The 18,180-nt window shown below is 39.3% G+C and overlaps 1 protein-coding gene across 2 annotated transcripts in view; it reads right to left on the bottom strand.

The window, feature by feature from the left end:
• The window catches only part of LOC103045667 (ephrin type-A receptor 5), a 382,833-nt gene that overhangs the window by 275,166 nt on the left and 89,487 nt on the right, over window positions 1-18,180 (bottom strand). For both annotated transcript variants that reach the window (XR_007427358.1, XM_007254078.4), the window contains exons 8-14: window positions 17,957-18,059; window positions 8,732-8,799; window positions 7,172-7,297; window positions 6,000-6,185; window positions 3,877-3,938; window positions 2,322-2,531; window positions 460-609 (exon numbers count right to left, since the gene is read on the bottom strand). Coding sequence is in view for 1 of the 2 variants with exons in the window: in XM_007254078.4 (XP_007254140.2) it covers window positions 460-609; window positions 2,322-2,531; window positions 3,877-3,938; window positions 6,000-6,185; window positions 7,172-7,297; window positions 8,732-8,799; window positions 17,957-18,059 (905 nt within the window). In the remaining variant the exon portion in view is untranslated. The remainder of the gene's footprint in view (window positions 1-459; window positions 610-2,321; window positions 2,532-3,876; window positions 3,939-5,999; window positions 6,186-7,171; window positions 7,298-8,731; window positions 8,800-17,956; window positions 18,060-18,180) is intronic.

Below are 18,180 nucleotides of genomic sequence, written 5' to 3' on the forward strand. Positions count from 1 at the left end.
TCAAAGTCAAACGAGCGCTGGATGTTAATCTGCACATGTTTCTCTCTTGAAAACTGTTTATTTGGGTGAGTAAAGCACTTTTGTTTCCTTACAGGGCGCTATCAGCTAGTGGTTGATTCCACGTAGCTCGTTTTAACGCGGTAAACATGCAGACTACAGTTCGATATACTCACCTCTGAACAGTAAAAGAGCTAGCGCTGCGGTTAACACTAATGCTAATACTGCTCCAGCCTTGGTGCTGGAGAGACTTTGCTGAAACTCCTTTATAATGCTGTGCTTCAGCAGGGTGGCTTTACAGCTCCTTACAACCTGACTGGTAAAATTCATGCATAAGGTGCACCGGATTATAAGGTGCACTGATGATTTTTAGAAAAATTAAAGGATTTTAAGTGCGCCTTATAGTGCGAAAAATATGGTAAATGGTAAACGATATCAGTGAGAAAACAGTGTGTAACTTACGTCTTGATTGCTCATTTCCCAGTACGGCCTTTCTCCGTAAGACATCACTTCCCACATGACGATGCCGTAGCTCCACACGTCGCTGGCTGAGGTGAACTTCCTGTACGCGATGGCTTCCGGAGCCGTCCACCTGATGGGGATCTTCCCTCCCTGAGTGACAAACATTAACAAACTCAATCAGAAACGATTCCTGACAAAACATCTTTACCAACGTTTACCACTGCCAGTTTTACAGCCCCGGGGGGGGGGGGGGGGTTGGTGGGTAGGTGGGTGAAGAAGGGGGTGGTGGATGTGGTGACAGGAAGAATGCGGCACACTCATGGATGTTTTAGCATTCTTGGTGCTAATTGGCTGTCCTGGAGCTGCCATTCTGCAATTCTGGCATTGCCTCTCGTACGCTATTAGTGGAGCACGTCTCAATTTGCTACTCCTTAGACAGCTCTCTGTCTCTCGTTCTCACACACATACAAAATACACACACACACACACACACACACAGAACTGTGACACGCCAAGGTGGAAATGATGAAAAGGGAAAAAATAATCACGCCGGCACCAATTACAGCAGCTGATGCTGAGCTACTAATTATCCCTCTTTCAAAGCCAGCATCACTCGGCTCCATGTTTATTAATAGCTAATTCAGCCCGGAGCCCGATGCCCCGCCGCAGACACGCGCTTCACTCAGACGAACCACGACAAATGAGCATATTCACCTACAGTAGCACTATTCACTTCTATCACTATCAGCCATTTGTTGTAATGCACTCAAAGAAACAGCGGTTTCAAGTTCAATACAAGCTCCTCGTCAATGAATTAAAGTGAGAGAGTGAGAGAAAAAGAGAAGCAGTGTAAGAAAAAAAAAATATCTATATATATATATATATATAGATAGATAGATAGATAGATAGATAGATAGAGAGAGAGAGAGATAATGCCATGTAGATAATGTTATGTAGGGGATGAGAGGAACTTTTTTTCTGAGCTGTGCATTGATTGCGTAATAACTTTCGTCTCTTTCTGAGTGAATAAATCTCTGTTTGCAGTTGTTTTTTTATTTTATTTGAATAAAAATTCTCACACAGTAAGGAACAGCAGCAGGAGCTCCTCAGATAAAGTGCTGTTCTTATGTTTCTCCAGGCAGGATAGCTGCACCAGTTTAGTCATTTGGCAGCGCTCTGATATCAAGAGTTCCTAATTACTAACCTAAGGACTAATATTTTGCTATTAGTATTTATTTGTACGTATTTATTAATATTATTGTTTAACTGAGTAAATACGTAAATTAGCACTTATTTACTCAGATATGCAATTTTGAATTCATGAAGATTCCTTAAATATGTGTCTAAATATGTGTCTGTATATGTTTTAAAGTATTGCAATGATTGATTATTTATTGGTTCTTCTAAAATCAAAAGAATATCTAGCTTTTTTGTTGGAGTAACTGTCTCTATACTGTCCAGAGAAAGCTTGATTAAGCTGATAGAGTTTGGAGCATCATTGCTGTGAGGATTTGATTGCATTCAGAATTAGATTAAAGAGATAAAGAGATTAAAAGTTGTGTTTCAACAAAGGATTTTGTGCATTTATTCATTTATTGTAATGCACACAAAGAAATGGCAGTTTAAAGTATAATAAATTCTTCTTATCAATGAATTAAAGTGAAAGAGAGAAAGGAAAGCAATAAAAAAGAGAGAGAGAAAGACAGAGAGAGAGAAATAAAGGCAGTGATATTGAAAGCCGGGTCGCCAGAGACCGAGACCTGAGAGGCTTTCAACTAATTTGTGACACAGATGGATCAAGAGTACTGGCTAATAGCGCAGGGGGTGAAAGCGTTAGCCGGCTAGCATGACTCAGCACGTACCCGGGTGGTGTAGGCCGCCTCCGGGTCGTCCTCCAGCACTCGAGACAGGCCGAAGTCCGACACCTTACACACCAGGTTGCTGTTGACCAGGATGTTGCGGGCGGCCAGGTCGCGGTGCACGTAGCCCATGTCGGAGAGGTAGCGCATTCCCGAGGCGATGCCACGCAGCATACCAACCAGCTGGATCACCGTGAACTGACCGTCGTTCTTCTGCAGGAGGAGTCATAAACAGATATCGATTAATTAAACTGATACAGCTCCCATTCATATAGAGTACCAGTCAAAAGTTGGGCCACATCTTCATAGTCAGTGTTTTTATTTATTTAATTTTGTTCCTACACTGTAAATCAACACTGAAGTCATACAGACTATGAAGGAACACATAAGGAATCATGTAGTAACTTAAAAGTGTTAAACAAACCAAAATACTAAAAATATGAAGCATTAAGGGGCCAATTTCATACATTTCTTAATTTCTTAAAGTATTTTTTCTTGACTTACAGCTCTGGACAAAAATAAGAGGCCACCTAAAAATTTCTTTGAGTTTCTTTGATTTTACCAAATCAAAAATCTCTGGAATATAATCAAGAGGAAGATGGATGATCACAAGCCATCAAACCAAACTGAACTGTTTGAACTTTTGCACCACGGGTGCAGGCATAAATTTATCCAAAAGCAGTGTGTAAGACTGGTGGAGGAGAACATGCCAAGATGCATTTTAAAAACTGTAATTTAAAACCAGGGTTATTCCACCAAATAATTATTATTATTTTTGCATTATTTGAGGTCTGAAAGCTCTGCACCTTTTTTTGTTATTTCTGACATTTCTCATTTTCTGCAAATAAATGTTCTAAATGTAACAACTTTTTTTCATGAATTTTATGAGATTTTATGTTGTCCGTAGTTTATAGAATAAAACAACAATGTTCATTTTACTTAAACATATATCTATAAATAGCAAAATCAGAGAAACTGATTCAGAAACTGAAGTGGTCTCTTAATGTTTTTATACCAGCTGACTATCTACTAAAGCTGCCAAGATGTGCAAAGCTGTTAAGCAAGAGGTGCTACTTTGAAGAATATTAAATATAAAACATATTATGGTTTGTTTAACACATTTTTCTTTACTAAATAATTCCATATGATTTTCTTCACAGCTTGGTTTTAAGTATTTAAGTAAATTTAGTATTAATCTAAAATACCGCACATTTTAAATTAATGAAACACTGAATTTAAGGCGTGTCCAAACTTTTGACTGGTACTGTATATCAGTGTACATTGAACGAATGTTTAGAGAGATTGTCAAAAAATAGGTGCACACACAAGGAATCATCTGAGAGGAATACAAATTTTACTATATAATAGATGACATTAATATGATTAATGTATGATTATGACAAAGCTTTGAACTTTTGTACAGTTTTCTGTTAAGCATAAGTTACACACATTGTATTTCTTTTTTTTTAAGCAGTTACAGACAAAAGAATCACAGAGGAGTACAGCACCATTTCACAGCCTATTTATTACGAAGAGGAAATGAAAAGAGAGAACACACCTTTAAAAAGGTGTCGAGAGATCCGTTCTCCATGTACTCTGTTATGATCATCACCGGTTTGCCTGGAAGATGAAAGGACAGTAAAGCAGGAGCATTACTTTGAGTGTTGGACTTTATGAGAGAGTGTATAAAGCGTAAAGGCTAAGAGGCTCAGTTCATCAAAGCTGCTATAAACAGTATAAAGTGCTCCGCTGGCATAAATATGGGACACCTCCCTCCCCGGACTCATAAACTAATATTACTCCTTCATTTCTGATGCAGAGAGCCCATTAATAATCATTAGCAGTGCTGATGTATTTACATAATGTGCAGCGATGCCAGAGAGAAAACACTTTTGGGTTTATAATGAACTACGGTATATGGACAAAAGTATTGGGACGCCTGCTTATTAATGCATCTATTGATATAACTTAAAACTAATTAGAAATCTAACTTTATTAGTATTCTAATTCAATTTTAGTGGTTTACCAAGTAAGTAAACACTTGTGGTCCATTTCTCAGACAGGGATTACCGTATTTTCCGCACTATAAGCCACACTTAAAATCCTTTCATTTTCCCAAAAATTATCAGTGAGCCTTATAATCCAGTGCATTTTATGTATGAATTTTACCAGTCAGGTATTAAGAAGCAGTAAAGCCACTCTGCTGAAATACAGCATTATACAGGAGTTTCAGTTTGTTTCTCCAGCATAAGGGCTGGAGTAGCATTAGCATTAGCTGCTAACCGATATTTCCCCATTTAGAGGTGAGTATTATAGGCCTGTAGACTGCTCCTAACCCCGGTTAGCACTGCTGGAGTAGCATTAGCATTACCCGCTAACTGTGCTCGCTATTTCCCCGTTCTGAGGTGAGTATTATCGGCCTGTATCCTGCTCCTAACCCTGGTTAGCACTGCTGGAGTAGCATTAGCATTACCCGCTAACTGTGCTCGCTATTTCCCCGTTCTGAGGTGAGTATTATCGGCCTGTAGACTGCTCCTAAGCCCGGTTAGCACTGCTTTCATTCAATGAAAATAAGGCCAAAATCTTCCGCCATGTTGGCGATCCTGATACCCGATTCTGCGCAGTAGAGACCAGAGGAGGGAGAAAGACTGTGGAGAGACAGCCCACTCATTTAAATAACCCCGCCCCTGAGGGCTGCCTCGTGGTCACAGACTGCAGAGCGGAGCGGAGCTGACGGTCTGTTATTGGTCCCACCCATAACCAGCCCTTTTACAATAGCCACACCTTTTTTGAGTAGAGCTGAATAATGTTTTAAACTAATTCTGTGGGTATATAAAAAATTTACAATATAAGCAGAAGTTACACTAGCTGCTGCATTTAAATAATGGAGGTAGAATTAAAGTATATTAGAAAAAAAACGTAATTGAAAGTTGTCTGTTTTGCCATTGAAACCTATGGGGATGGGTGGGGTTACACAGCTTTCTGAAACCGAACAGCAGGGGACGCCCGACCTGTGGTGGCTTCACTTTTAAGAGACGATGCTCTGTCCAGCTATATACAGTCTATGATCTAAGCTTACTGTAAATAAACGAAAGCACTTTACTCACCCAAATAAACAGTTTTCAGGAGAGAAATCTACAGTAAGCTTAGATTTCCAATATTTTAGTGTGTTTAGCAGAAGCGCTTAGCGCTAGTAAATGCTGCTTGACAGCCCTACACTGAGGAACCCTGAGTGTTCTGGTAACCCAGGGCGCAATAAGCTAGCGTCCCATGTAGCTTGTTTAAACACGGTAAACATGCTGACTACAGTCCGATATACTCACCTCTGAAAGGCTAAAAAGCTAGCTAATGCTTATGCTAATACTGCTCCAGCCTCGGTGTTGGAGAAACTTTACTAAAACTTTTGTATAACGCTATATTTCAGCAGAGTGACTTTACTGCTCCTTACAACCTGACTGGTACAATTTTTTTTAAATAAGGCACACTGGATTATAAGGTGCACTGTCAATTTTTTGAACAAAAATAAATAAATAAAAATAATAATAAATTTAAGGATTTTAAGTGCACCTTATAGTGTGAAAAATACAGTAGCTGAGGTGTCCACAATAATTTGGTCACATTACAAACATGGATCCATTACAATAAAAATATGGTCCTAAAAGTGTGGCTCTTGTTACTCACTCTTAGTGACCACACCCTCCAGGTGGATGATGTTGGGGTGATCGAACTGGCCCATGATGCTGGCCTCCCCCAGGAAGTCCCGCCTCTGTTTCTCGGTGTAGCCTGCCTTCAGGGTCTTGATGGCCACCATGATCTCTCTCTTTCCCGGCAGTCTTAGCGGCCCACTGCACACCTCCCCAAACTCACCTGCCAAAAAACAGATAGAGCAGCAGTCAATCACTCAGATACACAGAGAGAGAGAGAGAGAGAGAGAGAGAGAGAGAGAGAGAGAGAGAGAGAGAGAGAGAGGCGGAGATAGAGAGAGAGAGAGGACAGAATGTAGCTTCTCAGATCTGACTTAGCTCTGACAAAGAGCCACCATAGAGCAGGTATTATTTGCGTGGTGGTAATGAGTGGATCAGACACAGAAGTGCTGCTTGTGTTCTTAAACATCACAGTATCACTGCTGGAAAAACCTGTGAGCAGGTTTTGACACACTTCTTCTTATCTAATATGTTTTCTTTCTTTTTATGATTTTTTACATTGTATATTTCATATTAATGACTATATTAAAGCTTTACAGAAACACATTCAGAACTATTCTGTAAACAAAAAGTGTTAAACAAACCAGAATATGTTTTATACTTTAGATTTATTTCGGAGGACAAATGGTGACTCTTGATATATTTTAGTCTCAGTGTCTTCATGAGGGAATTGTTTTCTCAGTGTCTTGAAAGAACGAGTTCCTGGAGGTGCTGAACAATAGTTGCTGTTTTTCCTACATGCTGTGACGCTCCAGCTCATCCCAATTAAATCACCTCAAATCACCATCTTAGTTGATCAGGTTTAGATCAGAGGATTGAGTCTGGTGGAGAACAAACACATGTTTTACTGTTTACTCTGTAATTCTATATGTGTCCCTTAATTGTTTTTAAATGTCTTTAAAATAATCTACAATGTAGAAAAATACAGACAAAAATAAGAAGGTGTGTCCAAACCTTAGACTGGTACTGTATATAAATGTTAACTGAATGCAAAATATGATGGGAGATGTCAAAACAACCTTTCATTTCCTGAGCACTATAGATGCATAGCTAGCATAACATTGCATCTAAAGCCTAATTGAAATTCTTCCCGAGGTTTCCTCTTGTTTCTCTTTCCTTTTTTGTTTTGCGGGGAGCTCGCTCACTCACCGGCTCCGATCACACGCTCTATTGTGATGCAGGAGACATCAATCTCTTTAGCAAACTCGTGGACGGCCTGGTTGGGATCTTCGTAGGTGTGAGGATCAATGTAGGTTCGCACTCCTGGGAATTTAACTGTGAGGAAAGACGGAGAAAAGAGAGAAAAGAAAAGAGGAGCGGTTCAGTCTTGTCACTTTGCAGCTTCCTGAAGGGGGGAGTTATGTAAGACAGCAGTGAAGGTGCAGGAAGGGGGGAGGGGAGGATGCTGCCTGATGCTGCTCTGCTCTCTGAGGAGAGGTGTTCTCCCGATACAGTATATAGGGTTCTGTAGACTAGTGCATCTCAAAAAAATGGGAAAAGTTACTATTTCGGTAATTCATATATTATATAGATGTATTACACACAGAGTGATCTATTTATAAGTGTTCTATAATAGTGTACCTATTATAAGTTTTTTTCTTATTGTTGATGTCTTACAGCCAATGAAAACTCAAAAATCACTGTCTCAGAAAATTAGAATATCAAATTAAGACCAATTGTTACTTTTGGCAGGGTGGGCAGTGTGCCAAGTCCTGCTGGAAAATGAAATCTGCATCTCCATAAAAGTTGTCAGCAAAGGGAAGCATGAAGTGCTGTAAGATTTTCTGGGAAAACAAAACTGCACTGACTTCAGACTTGATAATAAAACACAGTGGATCAACACCAGGACCAACACCACAGTGGATCAACATTGTAGAAACTTCACACTAGACCTCAAGCAGCTTGGACTGTTCATTTACCTACAGCTCTGAAAAAAAAAAAAAAAAAAACAAGAGACCCCTTAAAATGATAAGTTTCTTTGATTTTACCAAATTGAAAACCTCTGGAGTATGATCAAGAGGAAAATGGATGATCACAAGCCATTAAACCAAACTGAACTGCTTGGATGTTTGCATCAGGAGTGACTTAAAATGATCCAAAAGCAGTGTGTAAGGCTGGTGGAGGAGAATGTGCCAAGATGCATGAAAACTGTGATTAAAAACAGGCTATTCCACCAAATATTGATTTCTGAACTCTTAAAACATCATAAATAGAAACGTGTCTGTTTTGATATTTCAGCCATTTATCATTTTCTGCAAATAAATGTAATAAATAAATAATTTGATTTGGAATTTGAGAGAAATGTTGTCTGTAGTTTGTAGAATAAAACAACAATGCACATTTTATTTAAACATATACCTATAAATAGCATAATCAGAGAAACTGATTCAGAAACTGAAGTGGTCTCTTAATTTGTTAAATTTAAGATTTAGCTCATCTTCACTTTGGATTATTATCAGAGCTGCTAAAGTGGAATCCTCATTCCTAATCTCGTCCAGGCTGAGACACACAGTCAGAGTGAGGGAGATTTCCTGTCAAAACACAACAGGGTTCAAGGAGAGCCGTCATTACGTCACTGTGGCCTGCTGACTGCTGCGGCCAAACCAGAGGACTGAGCGCTCCTGCTGAACTCCGCATGAACTCAAATGTGCCAGCCCTGTTCAGTGTGTGTCTGTGTGTGTGTGTGTGTGTGTGTGTGTGGTGACTTACTGTGCCCATTGTGGAAGTGCATCTTCTCCTCCTCAGGATCTTGCTTGGCTTTACTGTAGCCGCAGCGCCTGGCAAAGAAATCAAAATCTCAATATTAGCTGACATGTCTGAATTGATTTAGTTTATTATATTGTAGTAAAACAGAGGACCTTAATATATTAAACTGTACTCGGGTACAGCCAAAAACAACTGCACCGAGACCCAGTAGAGGAGGTGGTCTCAGTTCGGTTCCAAATGAACGTTGAAGAGGTTAGCTTGTGGTGAGAACATGGTCCGGTCCGGTCTCAATTTGACCCAGTTATCAAATATACTTCTATTATATGAGCTACACTGCTGTTCAGGTGCAGTTTAACCTGATATATTAGCCAGATAATTACCACTGTTGTAAGACACTCTGGTCAAATGCCTTAAATGTAAACGTTTTTTGAACTCGATTTTTTTTTACCTTAATCTCGCCTTGTGTTTTGAATTAATAAACCTGCCTGAATTTGAATTTTAATCCAAACTACCTTGGTCGGTTCTTACATCAGGTGTGTAAGCCATTATTTCAGCTTATCAGTACTCAGGAAGCTTGGGCTCAATAGCTCTATTAATGCTTTATTATTAACTTATTATCTGTGATTGTACTGTATAATAAATCCACAAAATGTAGATACTGAATGTTATCAATACAGCTCAGCAATACATTTATCTACATATGTTTTCAGTGTATCAGAGTCATCAACACAGATATTTCCTTCATAACAAGCCGTTTCTTACTGCACTGCCACAGGGGCCTTCCCCACCTTTGTTTTCGTCTGGGGAGAACAGAATGTAGCTGCTTGATTGTTCTCTGGTGGGTATTTTGGGCATGCATTGAGGAGGGTGTTTATGAGTGTGTGTGTGTGTGTTTGTGTGTATGTGTGTGTGTAATCCAGCAGGATTTAGCCGCTCGGCTCCGGGGAGAGGACACGCTGCATTGAGTTGACTGTGGCTGGTGTTGGTGAGTCAGAGACTAGCTTACGCTGCATTTGGCGCGCCTGCGTTCCGCTTCCACTTCCTAATTGGACCCCTACCCCTTCACAGAACCTGTGACTTCACACACGCTCTGGCCATGCTGTTAGCGGAATTTGGCGCGACACCCCGCCCCGCTAATACCGGCGCAGTGTCAGGGCTGTGACAGAACGTCACAGTTTGATCGGCACTAATACATCTGGAGATTCCGCTTCGCTGAACAATGCTTCATGCTCCAGCGCCGGGCGAGTGGATAGCCGTGGAAAATAGTGCTAATGTAAACAGAGCTACTCCCAAATCCGGAGAGAGAGAGAGAGAGAGAGAGAGAGAGAGAGGGAGACAGAGAGCAAGAAGAGGAGGAGGACGAGAAAACAAAAGCGACAGAAGGAGCAAGAGAGAGAGAGAGATAGAGAGAAAGAGTTTGGGGATTTAGTTCAATTCAATTCAGTTTTACTTACGATATTACGTCTTTCACAACATGTGGTGTTTTTCATTTAAACAAAGCACAAAGCAGTCTTCCATTCCTAATGACAAACCAAGAAACCTTCCTAAGAGAATAATGAAAAAATCCTGAGAGGAACCAAGTCTCAGAAGGAAACACTCCCGAGAAAGAAACGCTGAGAAGTATAAACTCTCCTGAATGAACACTCTCTAAGAACATGAAAAGAAAATACTGAGGAAACCAAGAACTTTAACTACTTTCTAAAAGAACTTTAGAAAAACAAGGAATCTCTTAATAAGCATAAAGAAGAAACCGTAAGAAGGACCAAGGCATAAAAGGAAACACTCACAAAGAGAATGTAGAAGAAACATCAAAACATGACCAAAAAATGCAAACAAGGAACTTTGAGAAGAACCAACACTAAAAGAAACAATTCCATAGAATCCAAGGAGGACATACTAAAAGATACCATGTTTCAAGAGAAAAATCTCCAAGAGCATGAAGAAAAAAAGATGGAAAGCAACCAAGACTCAAGAAAAAAACACCCCCCAAATGCATAAAGATTCCTAAGAAGAGCCAAGAGCACAACAAAAAATGGAAAGGAAAACCCAAAGAAAATACACCCAAAGAGCACAAAAAATAACCATTAAAAAAACCCAAGACTCTTCTCAAGACTCAAGAATACCCTTACTAAGAAATTGAAAAATAAATCTTGAAAGACTTAAAAGGAAACATTCACTAAGAGCATAAAGCAGAAAGAGGAGATACTGAGAGATACCAAGACCCCCAAAAAAGCTTCCAATGAGCATGTGGAAAAAAACAAAACTAGAAGAAAACTCTACCAAATACCATAGAGAAAAAAACCCTATAGGAAATTCAACATTCTGCAGCTGCTCTAACCTCATTTCTACAATTCTGAAGTTAAAAAAGAAACTTTAAGAAGAACCAAGACTCCCTAAGAGAACCAATATTACCTAAAAAAAAAATGAGAAAGTACTGAGAGTTTCCAAGACTCAACAGATATGCAACAGCATGATGATGAAACGCTGGCAAGAGCCAATACTCAAAAGACAAAATGCCCAAATGAATATAAAATTCTGAAAAGAACTATAACTCAAGACAACACGCCTAAATAAAGACAATTCCTGAAAAGAACCAAAACCTAAGACAACACGCCCAAATAAAGACAATTCTTGAGAAGAATCAAGACTCAAAAGACAACAAGGACAAAGAGCATAAAGAAGAACCCTGATATGAACATGATATGAAATAAAAGTCAAAAGAAACAAAACCTTAAGGGCATAAATAACAGAACCAAGACGAGCAAACTGCTACCATTTTGGATTTGGTTATTGGATTTTATATTGCGAATAATCTTTGAGATTGTCCAAATGTTCTATTGCTATAAATAGATGTAATGGGAAGGGCATGGCTAGGTCAATAAGACTTACACGCCTACACAAGACTATCAATTATAAGACTGTCACTATCAGACTGGGCTAAATATACTGCTACAACAGACTCAGTGCCGGTGCTAATGACACTGCTAATGACAAAAAGGTGTATCAGTATTCCAGGAGCAGCGAGGTGAACATGTCTTCTCCTTCAGCAGCCGCAGCAGCGTAAGCCACCGGCCTCTGACAGGCTCTTTAACAGCCGCTGCCCTGTCTGGAGCCGGCGCTCGGGACAGGCTGCCATAACAGCCTCACAATTGCAGCCTTGTAGTTCATTCATGAGGGCAAAAAGGCTATTAACAACTCTGATAGCTTTCCCCCCGCCGGCCCGGGTTCCCCAGCCATCCCCGGGACATTAAAGGTCGCCGGAGTGTCAAGGCTGAGGCCACAGCGATACACTGATACAGCTTTGGGAGTAATTGCTTGAAAGCACCCTGTCCTTGAGGTGCTACGATTGCACCTGCTTAAACAATTGCCCCTGCCTCTCCCGCAGCCGTTAGAAATGTTCCGCCCTTTTTCCCGACAGTGTTTTCATGGATCCTCCCCCACAGCTGGACGTAAATCTCATCCTGGGCTTGACAGTGTCAAATTAAGGACTGTGGTGTGCCTCAGGGTTGGGGGTCGAGGAAATAAGGACCGTGCCGCCACAGGGAGCCACGGAGAGAGGAGGCGGCCTTCCGAACTGATCTCAATTTCCAAGTCATTGAAGATGGACAGCATTGGATGAGTCCTTCAGATGAAAAATGAACTGGAACAGCGTCCTGTTGACACGGACATTCCAGAGAACGAATATTCGATAGCTCTGAATCCCCTTTGTCTGCCTACTGAAGACAGCAATTCTTTAAGGGCCTTTTTTAAACCTGAAATATCGAAACAAGGTTCATGTGTTGTGCCGAATTCTGAATCCCTGCCAGATACTGCCTCCCCTTCACATACATGTGTTGCATGCATAGGCCTGTCCATCCCTAATAATGAACCAAGGAAGCTTCCTAAGAGAGTGATGAAGTAACCTTAAGTCTTAAAAGAAAAGACTTAAAAAAAAAAACAGAGAAAAAACAACAAGACTTTGAGAAAACTGTCTAAAAGCACTTTAGAAGAACCAGGATGCTAAAGGCCTGAACAACTCAAAGCGAAACATGCTATAAATACACAAAGAAGGAATGTTGCCAAGAACCAGAACTCCCCAAAATAAACACTTCCTTAGAGTGCAATAAGGAAATACTAGAAAACATAAAAAAATCAAGAGAAAAATCTACAATAGCATGAAGAAAAAACATGGAAAGCAACCAACGCTCCCTAATAGCATAAAGAATCTCTGAGAAGAACCAAGACTCAACAAAATGAGGGAAAAAAGCCATATTTTGACATTAAATCATGAGCATACTTTAGAAGTTTAAAAGCACTTTAGAAGAACCAACAGTCAAAAAAGAAACTGAAAGCATGAAGAAGAAACATTTAGCGCAACTGAAACACAAAGCAAAACATGCCCAAATTACACAAAGAAGGAACCTCGAGAAGAACCAGGACTCCCAAAAATAAACACTTACTTAGAGTGCAAGGAGGAAATACTAGAAAATACCAAAAAGTCAAGAGAAAAGTCTACAAAAGCATGAATAAAAAAACATAGAAAGCAACTATTGCTCCCTATACTCAATAGAAAGCACAACAAAGCATGAGGAAAAACAAATGAGCCATATTTTGACACTATATCACGAGCATACACGAGTCCATCACTAAGCAGAATGAGTGTGAAATATACTTTCAGATTCCATTAATTTCTGTTTAAAAGCACTTTAGAAGAACCAAGCGTGAAAAAGGAAACTAAAAGCACGAAGAAGAAATATTAGAGCAAACAAAACTCAAAGCAAAACACAGCAAAAAAAAAAAAAAAACACACACACACAAAGAAGGAACCTTGAAAAGAACCAGGATTCCCTAAAGAAAATATGAGAAAATACCAAAATTCAAGGGAAAAAGGGAAAAATCCACAATAGAGAAAAAAAATGGAAAGCAATTTAATAAAGAATCCCTAATAAGAACCAAGACTTAAAAGAAAGCACAACAGAACATGAGCCATATTTTGACACTAAATCACAAGAATGCGTGAGTCCATCATGCAGCAGAATACATTTGAAACATACCTTTGGATTCCTTTAATTTCTGTTTATAAATATGGGTTAATCTACAGTTACAGTAGATACAGCAATCACCAGCCTAATCTGTTGCCTAATATGTTGTACGTTCTGCTTGACACATATTTCAGAACAGCACTGGTTCTTTTCTTCTTCTTTTGCTGAATGGGCAAATTGGTCCGAAATTCTGATGTACCAAATTTTAGTCCGGAGCGAGGTTCCCGGCACTTTTGGCACCTGCTATTTTGGCACCTAAAATCTTGACCACTAAAGACTTTAAAAAATGATCATTCAATTCAACAAGTGATTCAATTAGTCTAAAAGTCTCAAAATTATGGCCTGAGGATCACAAGTTTGCATCCCGAGTCATGCTGCTTTGCCATCAGCAGCCGAAGTCTGAGAGAACACAATTGGCCATGCTTTTTCTTGTGTTTTTTAGGGAGATGGCAAGGTAAGATTATGTTGGCTTAGTATCAATATCTTTCTTAGTGTTGGGAGCAAGTGAATTTAAATGTAAATCTAAATTTAAGAGAATCTGGATAAAATCAACAATATATATATAAAAAAATCAGGTTTGTCACCTGATAACATTTCAATCACATGCATTTACTCTGTACTTATTCCAGCGGGTCTCTGAATAGTCTGCTCCGTACATGCAATATGCAAATCTCATCAACTCATTCACAACATATATATATGTAACACTTCCCTTCCCACAGGATTGGCAGGAGTTTTGACTGTCGCTTGTAGAGACAGATGCATTGACACATAATGTGGCATAACATCTGTCTAAACTGTGTCTAACACCACCGCCTGAAGTGCTTCAGCTGGAGATAGCGATCAGATTTAAATATGTTTCGTAAAGTGCCCTAGATGGAAAGAAGAGTGGTATTTTTCTTGGTGTGAAAGAAGGTGACAAACTGTAAACCTCAAACACTTTTGGGCCCTTCAAAATTTCTAGAATTTCCCCTCAGGATCAATAAAGTATCTCTCTATCAATCTATCTATCTAAAAGCAAAACATATGAAAGTACAACAGAGCTGTAAAACAATCAGACTTCAAAACTGTGACATAACAGTCTTGCCTTGTTCTATTTACACTCCCAGTGTCTATATCAGGGGTATTTAATTATAATTCAGTACGGTGCAGTTAGTCCGGACCGTCGCCATTTTTAACTTGTGATATTATTTAGTGCTATAACCTGTGTACTATATATATATATATATATATATATATAAAACACCTGACGTGAGGTTGTTTGAACTATGATGAAAAAATATATATAATCATAATAAAATGCCTCTCTGGACAGATTTTGTGTACATTCCTTCCCTGTCTCTCTCTCTGTCGCTCGGTGTATCTTTAGTTTCCTCCCGTTCTCGTTTTTCCGCCAGTTCTCGGGCTCTCTATTTCTTTGAAAAAGATGTTTTTTCTGGCGGCGTCCCAATTCCCAAATATGGGGGCAGCGGTCTGCACAGATTTAATTGGCTAAGGAGAGCTGTTGGTGATCTTACACCACAAGTGATTGGTTTTAATGAACACTGTCAGAATTCAATTCTTCTCAGTAGTTTATCGGTTTGGGTCTGCATTGGACAACGTCTGGGTCCGGACCCGGACTGCGGTCCGCCTATTAGTGACCCCTGGTCTGTATACTATATACTATATATCCATTTCACTAGACCAAGCCATCTTAAGGCTAAATGCAGTGTAGCTATCCAGCATGAGGAAACATCTAAAGAAGCTAAATGTGGACGCTGACTGACCAATTTCATTATACTATATTTTCATGATATGCTGCCTTTGATAACAATGCTATAACAATATTGTGATTTTGCAATACTCAACAATCCTAACACAGTTCTCCATGATACTTCTTGACATCTGTGTTACTAAAGAGGATAAAATACTGCTAAATAAGCAAATACCAGAAACGATCTCCTATAAAAAATCTCTCTTATAATCCGGTGTTCTTCATGTATGAAAATAGACCAGAAAATAGATTTAGTTTGTTGCTTTACAGTAATATAAAATGACCTTGTGTAATACATTGCTTTGATTGAATATTTCACTGTAATTTGTGATTAGCATATCGCTCCTCATCATCAGCACTCTTGTGGTCGAGCATCTCCTCTGAACGTATTGTGTCTGTTATGCAAAGAGAGACAGGATGTGAGGAACAGGATATTGTTCCAGGTCTCTCTTCCTGCTCTGCCGTTATTACAGGGTGTTATGGTGGTGTTATGGGGGGCGGTGAGGAGCGGGGACCCACTCATCTCCCACCACTGAGCTGGATCTAATGAATAGACGCCGGGACACGGACATGCCAATAACTCCCACTGTCAGCCCCTCTGCCAGCTAATTCACAGCAGCCAAATTGATTTGGTTGTGTATAAATTCGATGCCACAGATGATATTAGCTGATTTAGATATATGTGGCGACCTTAAATAAGCAGCGCCTCGCACGCTAATTACAACAGCTAATCTAATCAAAGTCCATCTCGGCAATGAAAATGAAAAACTAATGGAATTTATAATCCACATAAAAACATAATAACATTACCTCTACCACCACATTACTTACAGTGGGGTAATATTGCAGTGCATGCCTGTTCACGGATAAACAATGTATTTATATGATGGTGATCTGCAGCACAACAGGAATGTGACAGACAAGCAGAATAGAGCGTAGATATAAATTATAGTGTTCTGCTATATAATTATAGTGTAATTATGCAAAAAAAACGTTAAAAAAATATATATTAGAGAAGAAAATAAAAATTCTAATGTAAATGAATACTGAAGTGATCCAGACTATGAAGGAACACATAAGGAATCATGTAGTAACTTAAGTACTACTTAGTACTGTAGTAACTAAAAGTGTTAAACAAACCAAAATATGATATATAAAAGATTTGGATGCTATTATCTGGGGTTGTGCTGTTAACTTGCGGTTTCTGATCCTGGTAACAAATTAACTTATCCTGTGCAACAGAGGGAACTCTTGCTTTTCCTTTCCTGGGGCAATTTCATCATAACGTTTCTGATTGTCTTCGCAACTACACTTAATTTTACATAAGTGTAGAAGGATTTACATAAGGATACTTTTACAGTTCTTGAAATGTTTCAGATTGACTGACCTTTATTTCTTAAATGATTTGTTGCTTTATTTAGTTGAGCAGTTCTTGTTATAATATAGATTAGAACATTACTCAAATAGGGCTATTCACTGTATACCAACTCTACCTCGCCACAACACAAACATTCTGATATTATACTATACTTAATAATATACTAAATAATATACCAAAGTTAGTTTGGTATTGTTTTGATATTATCTGCTCTACTACAATCCCCAGCATGCACTGCAATGTAAAGTGTACTTTAAACCCTTTTTTTCTTTCTTTGTTTGCTTATATTTTTCATTCTTCTTTGACTTCTGTTCTTTTGTTTCCTTTCTTTTTCTCTTTGCTCTCTTTTTTCTTTCATTCAGTCTATTTTTCCCTTTTTATTATTTTCTTCTTTCTTTTTTGAAAATGTCTCTTTATCTCTTTCATTTCCCCCCTTATGTTTCTTTGCCTTTCGACACTTCTTACTATCTGTGTATCTTTCATTTTTTACTCTCTCTCTCTCTCTCTGCCAGGGCTAAAAGTCTGTCTGTGTATTTTTGTGTTGCCCTGCAGGATCAGGATTTAATGACAGTGATCTTGTCACCACGATTAGCAACATGTGTAGTGACTTTTTGTTTAAATCTACAGCTACGTTTCACAGGAGAGAATCATTCAAACTGCCCAAAACACTCTTTCAGAGGGTCTTAACAGCTCAGAAATGGATCCCAAGAATGAGTGAACTCATAGCAAAGATCATATTTTCATATTTGGAATAAACACTGAACAGTTTAATGTATATAACAAAATGTTATTTGAAAATTAGATAAAAAAACATAACGACATGGCCCCTCAGCTTGGAGATTTTTTTTCTAATGTGGTCCTTTATATATATATTTGAGTTTAACACTCCTGTTCTAAGGTCTAGTGTAGTGTTGTACTTACAAACTGAACTGGAACAGAACAGTGGATTTCTCAGGAACAACCCCAAATGTGTGTGTCTGTGTGTGTGTGTGTGTGTGTGTGTGTGTGTGGGATGTGTGCATGCGCCCCTGCAGCAGACCTGGGCGCTGAAGGAGAAGAAGCAGCTGTGCTCTCACCTGCCGCTGAGCAGGAAGCCGGTGACCAGCGCCAGCAGGATGATCCCCACAGTAACCGCCACGGCGATGACAGGCACCTGGCCCTGATCTCTGGAGGCAGACACTGCAGAGACAGCAGAGACATCAGGAGGAGCACACACACCCCCCGCCACACACTCCTCAGCACAGCTTAGCTCCCCTCACACAAGCTCTTCTCAACACATTTACATCTGGAAGAAGCTCTT

Source organism: Astyanax mexicanus, chromosome 20, assembly GCF_023375975.1.
Source record: "Astyanax mexicanus isolate ESR-SI-001 chromosome 20, AstMex3_surface, whole genome shotgun sequence".
In the NCBI taxonomy this organism is placed as follows: Eukaryota; Metazoa; Chordata; class Actinopteri; order Characiformes; family Acestrorhamphidae; genus Astyanax; species Astyanax mexicanus.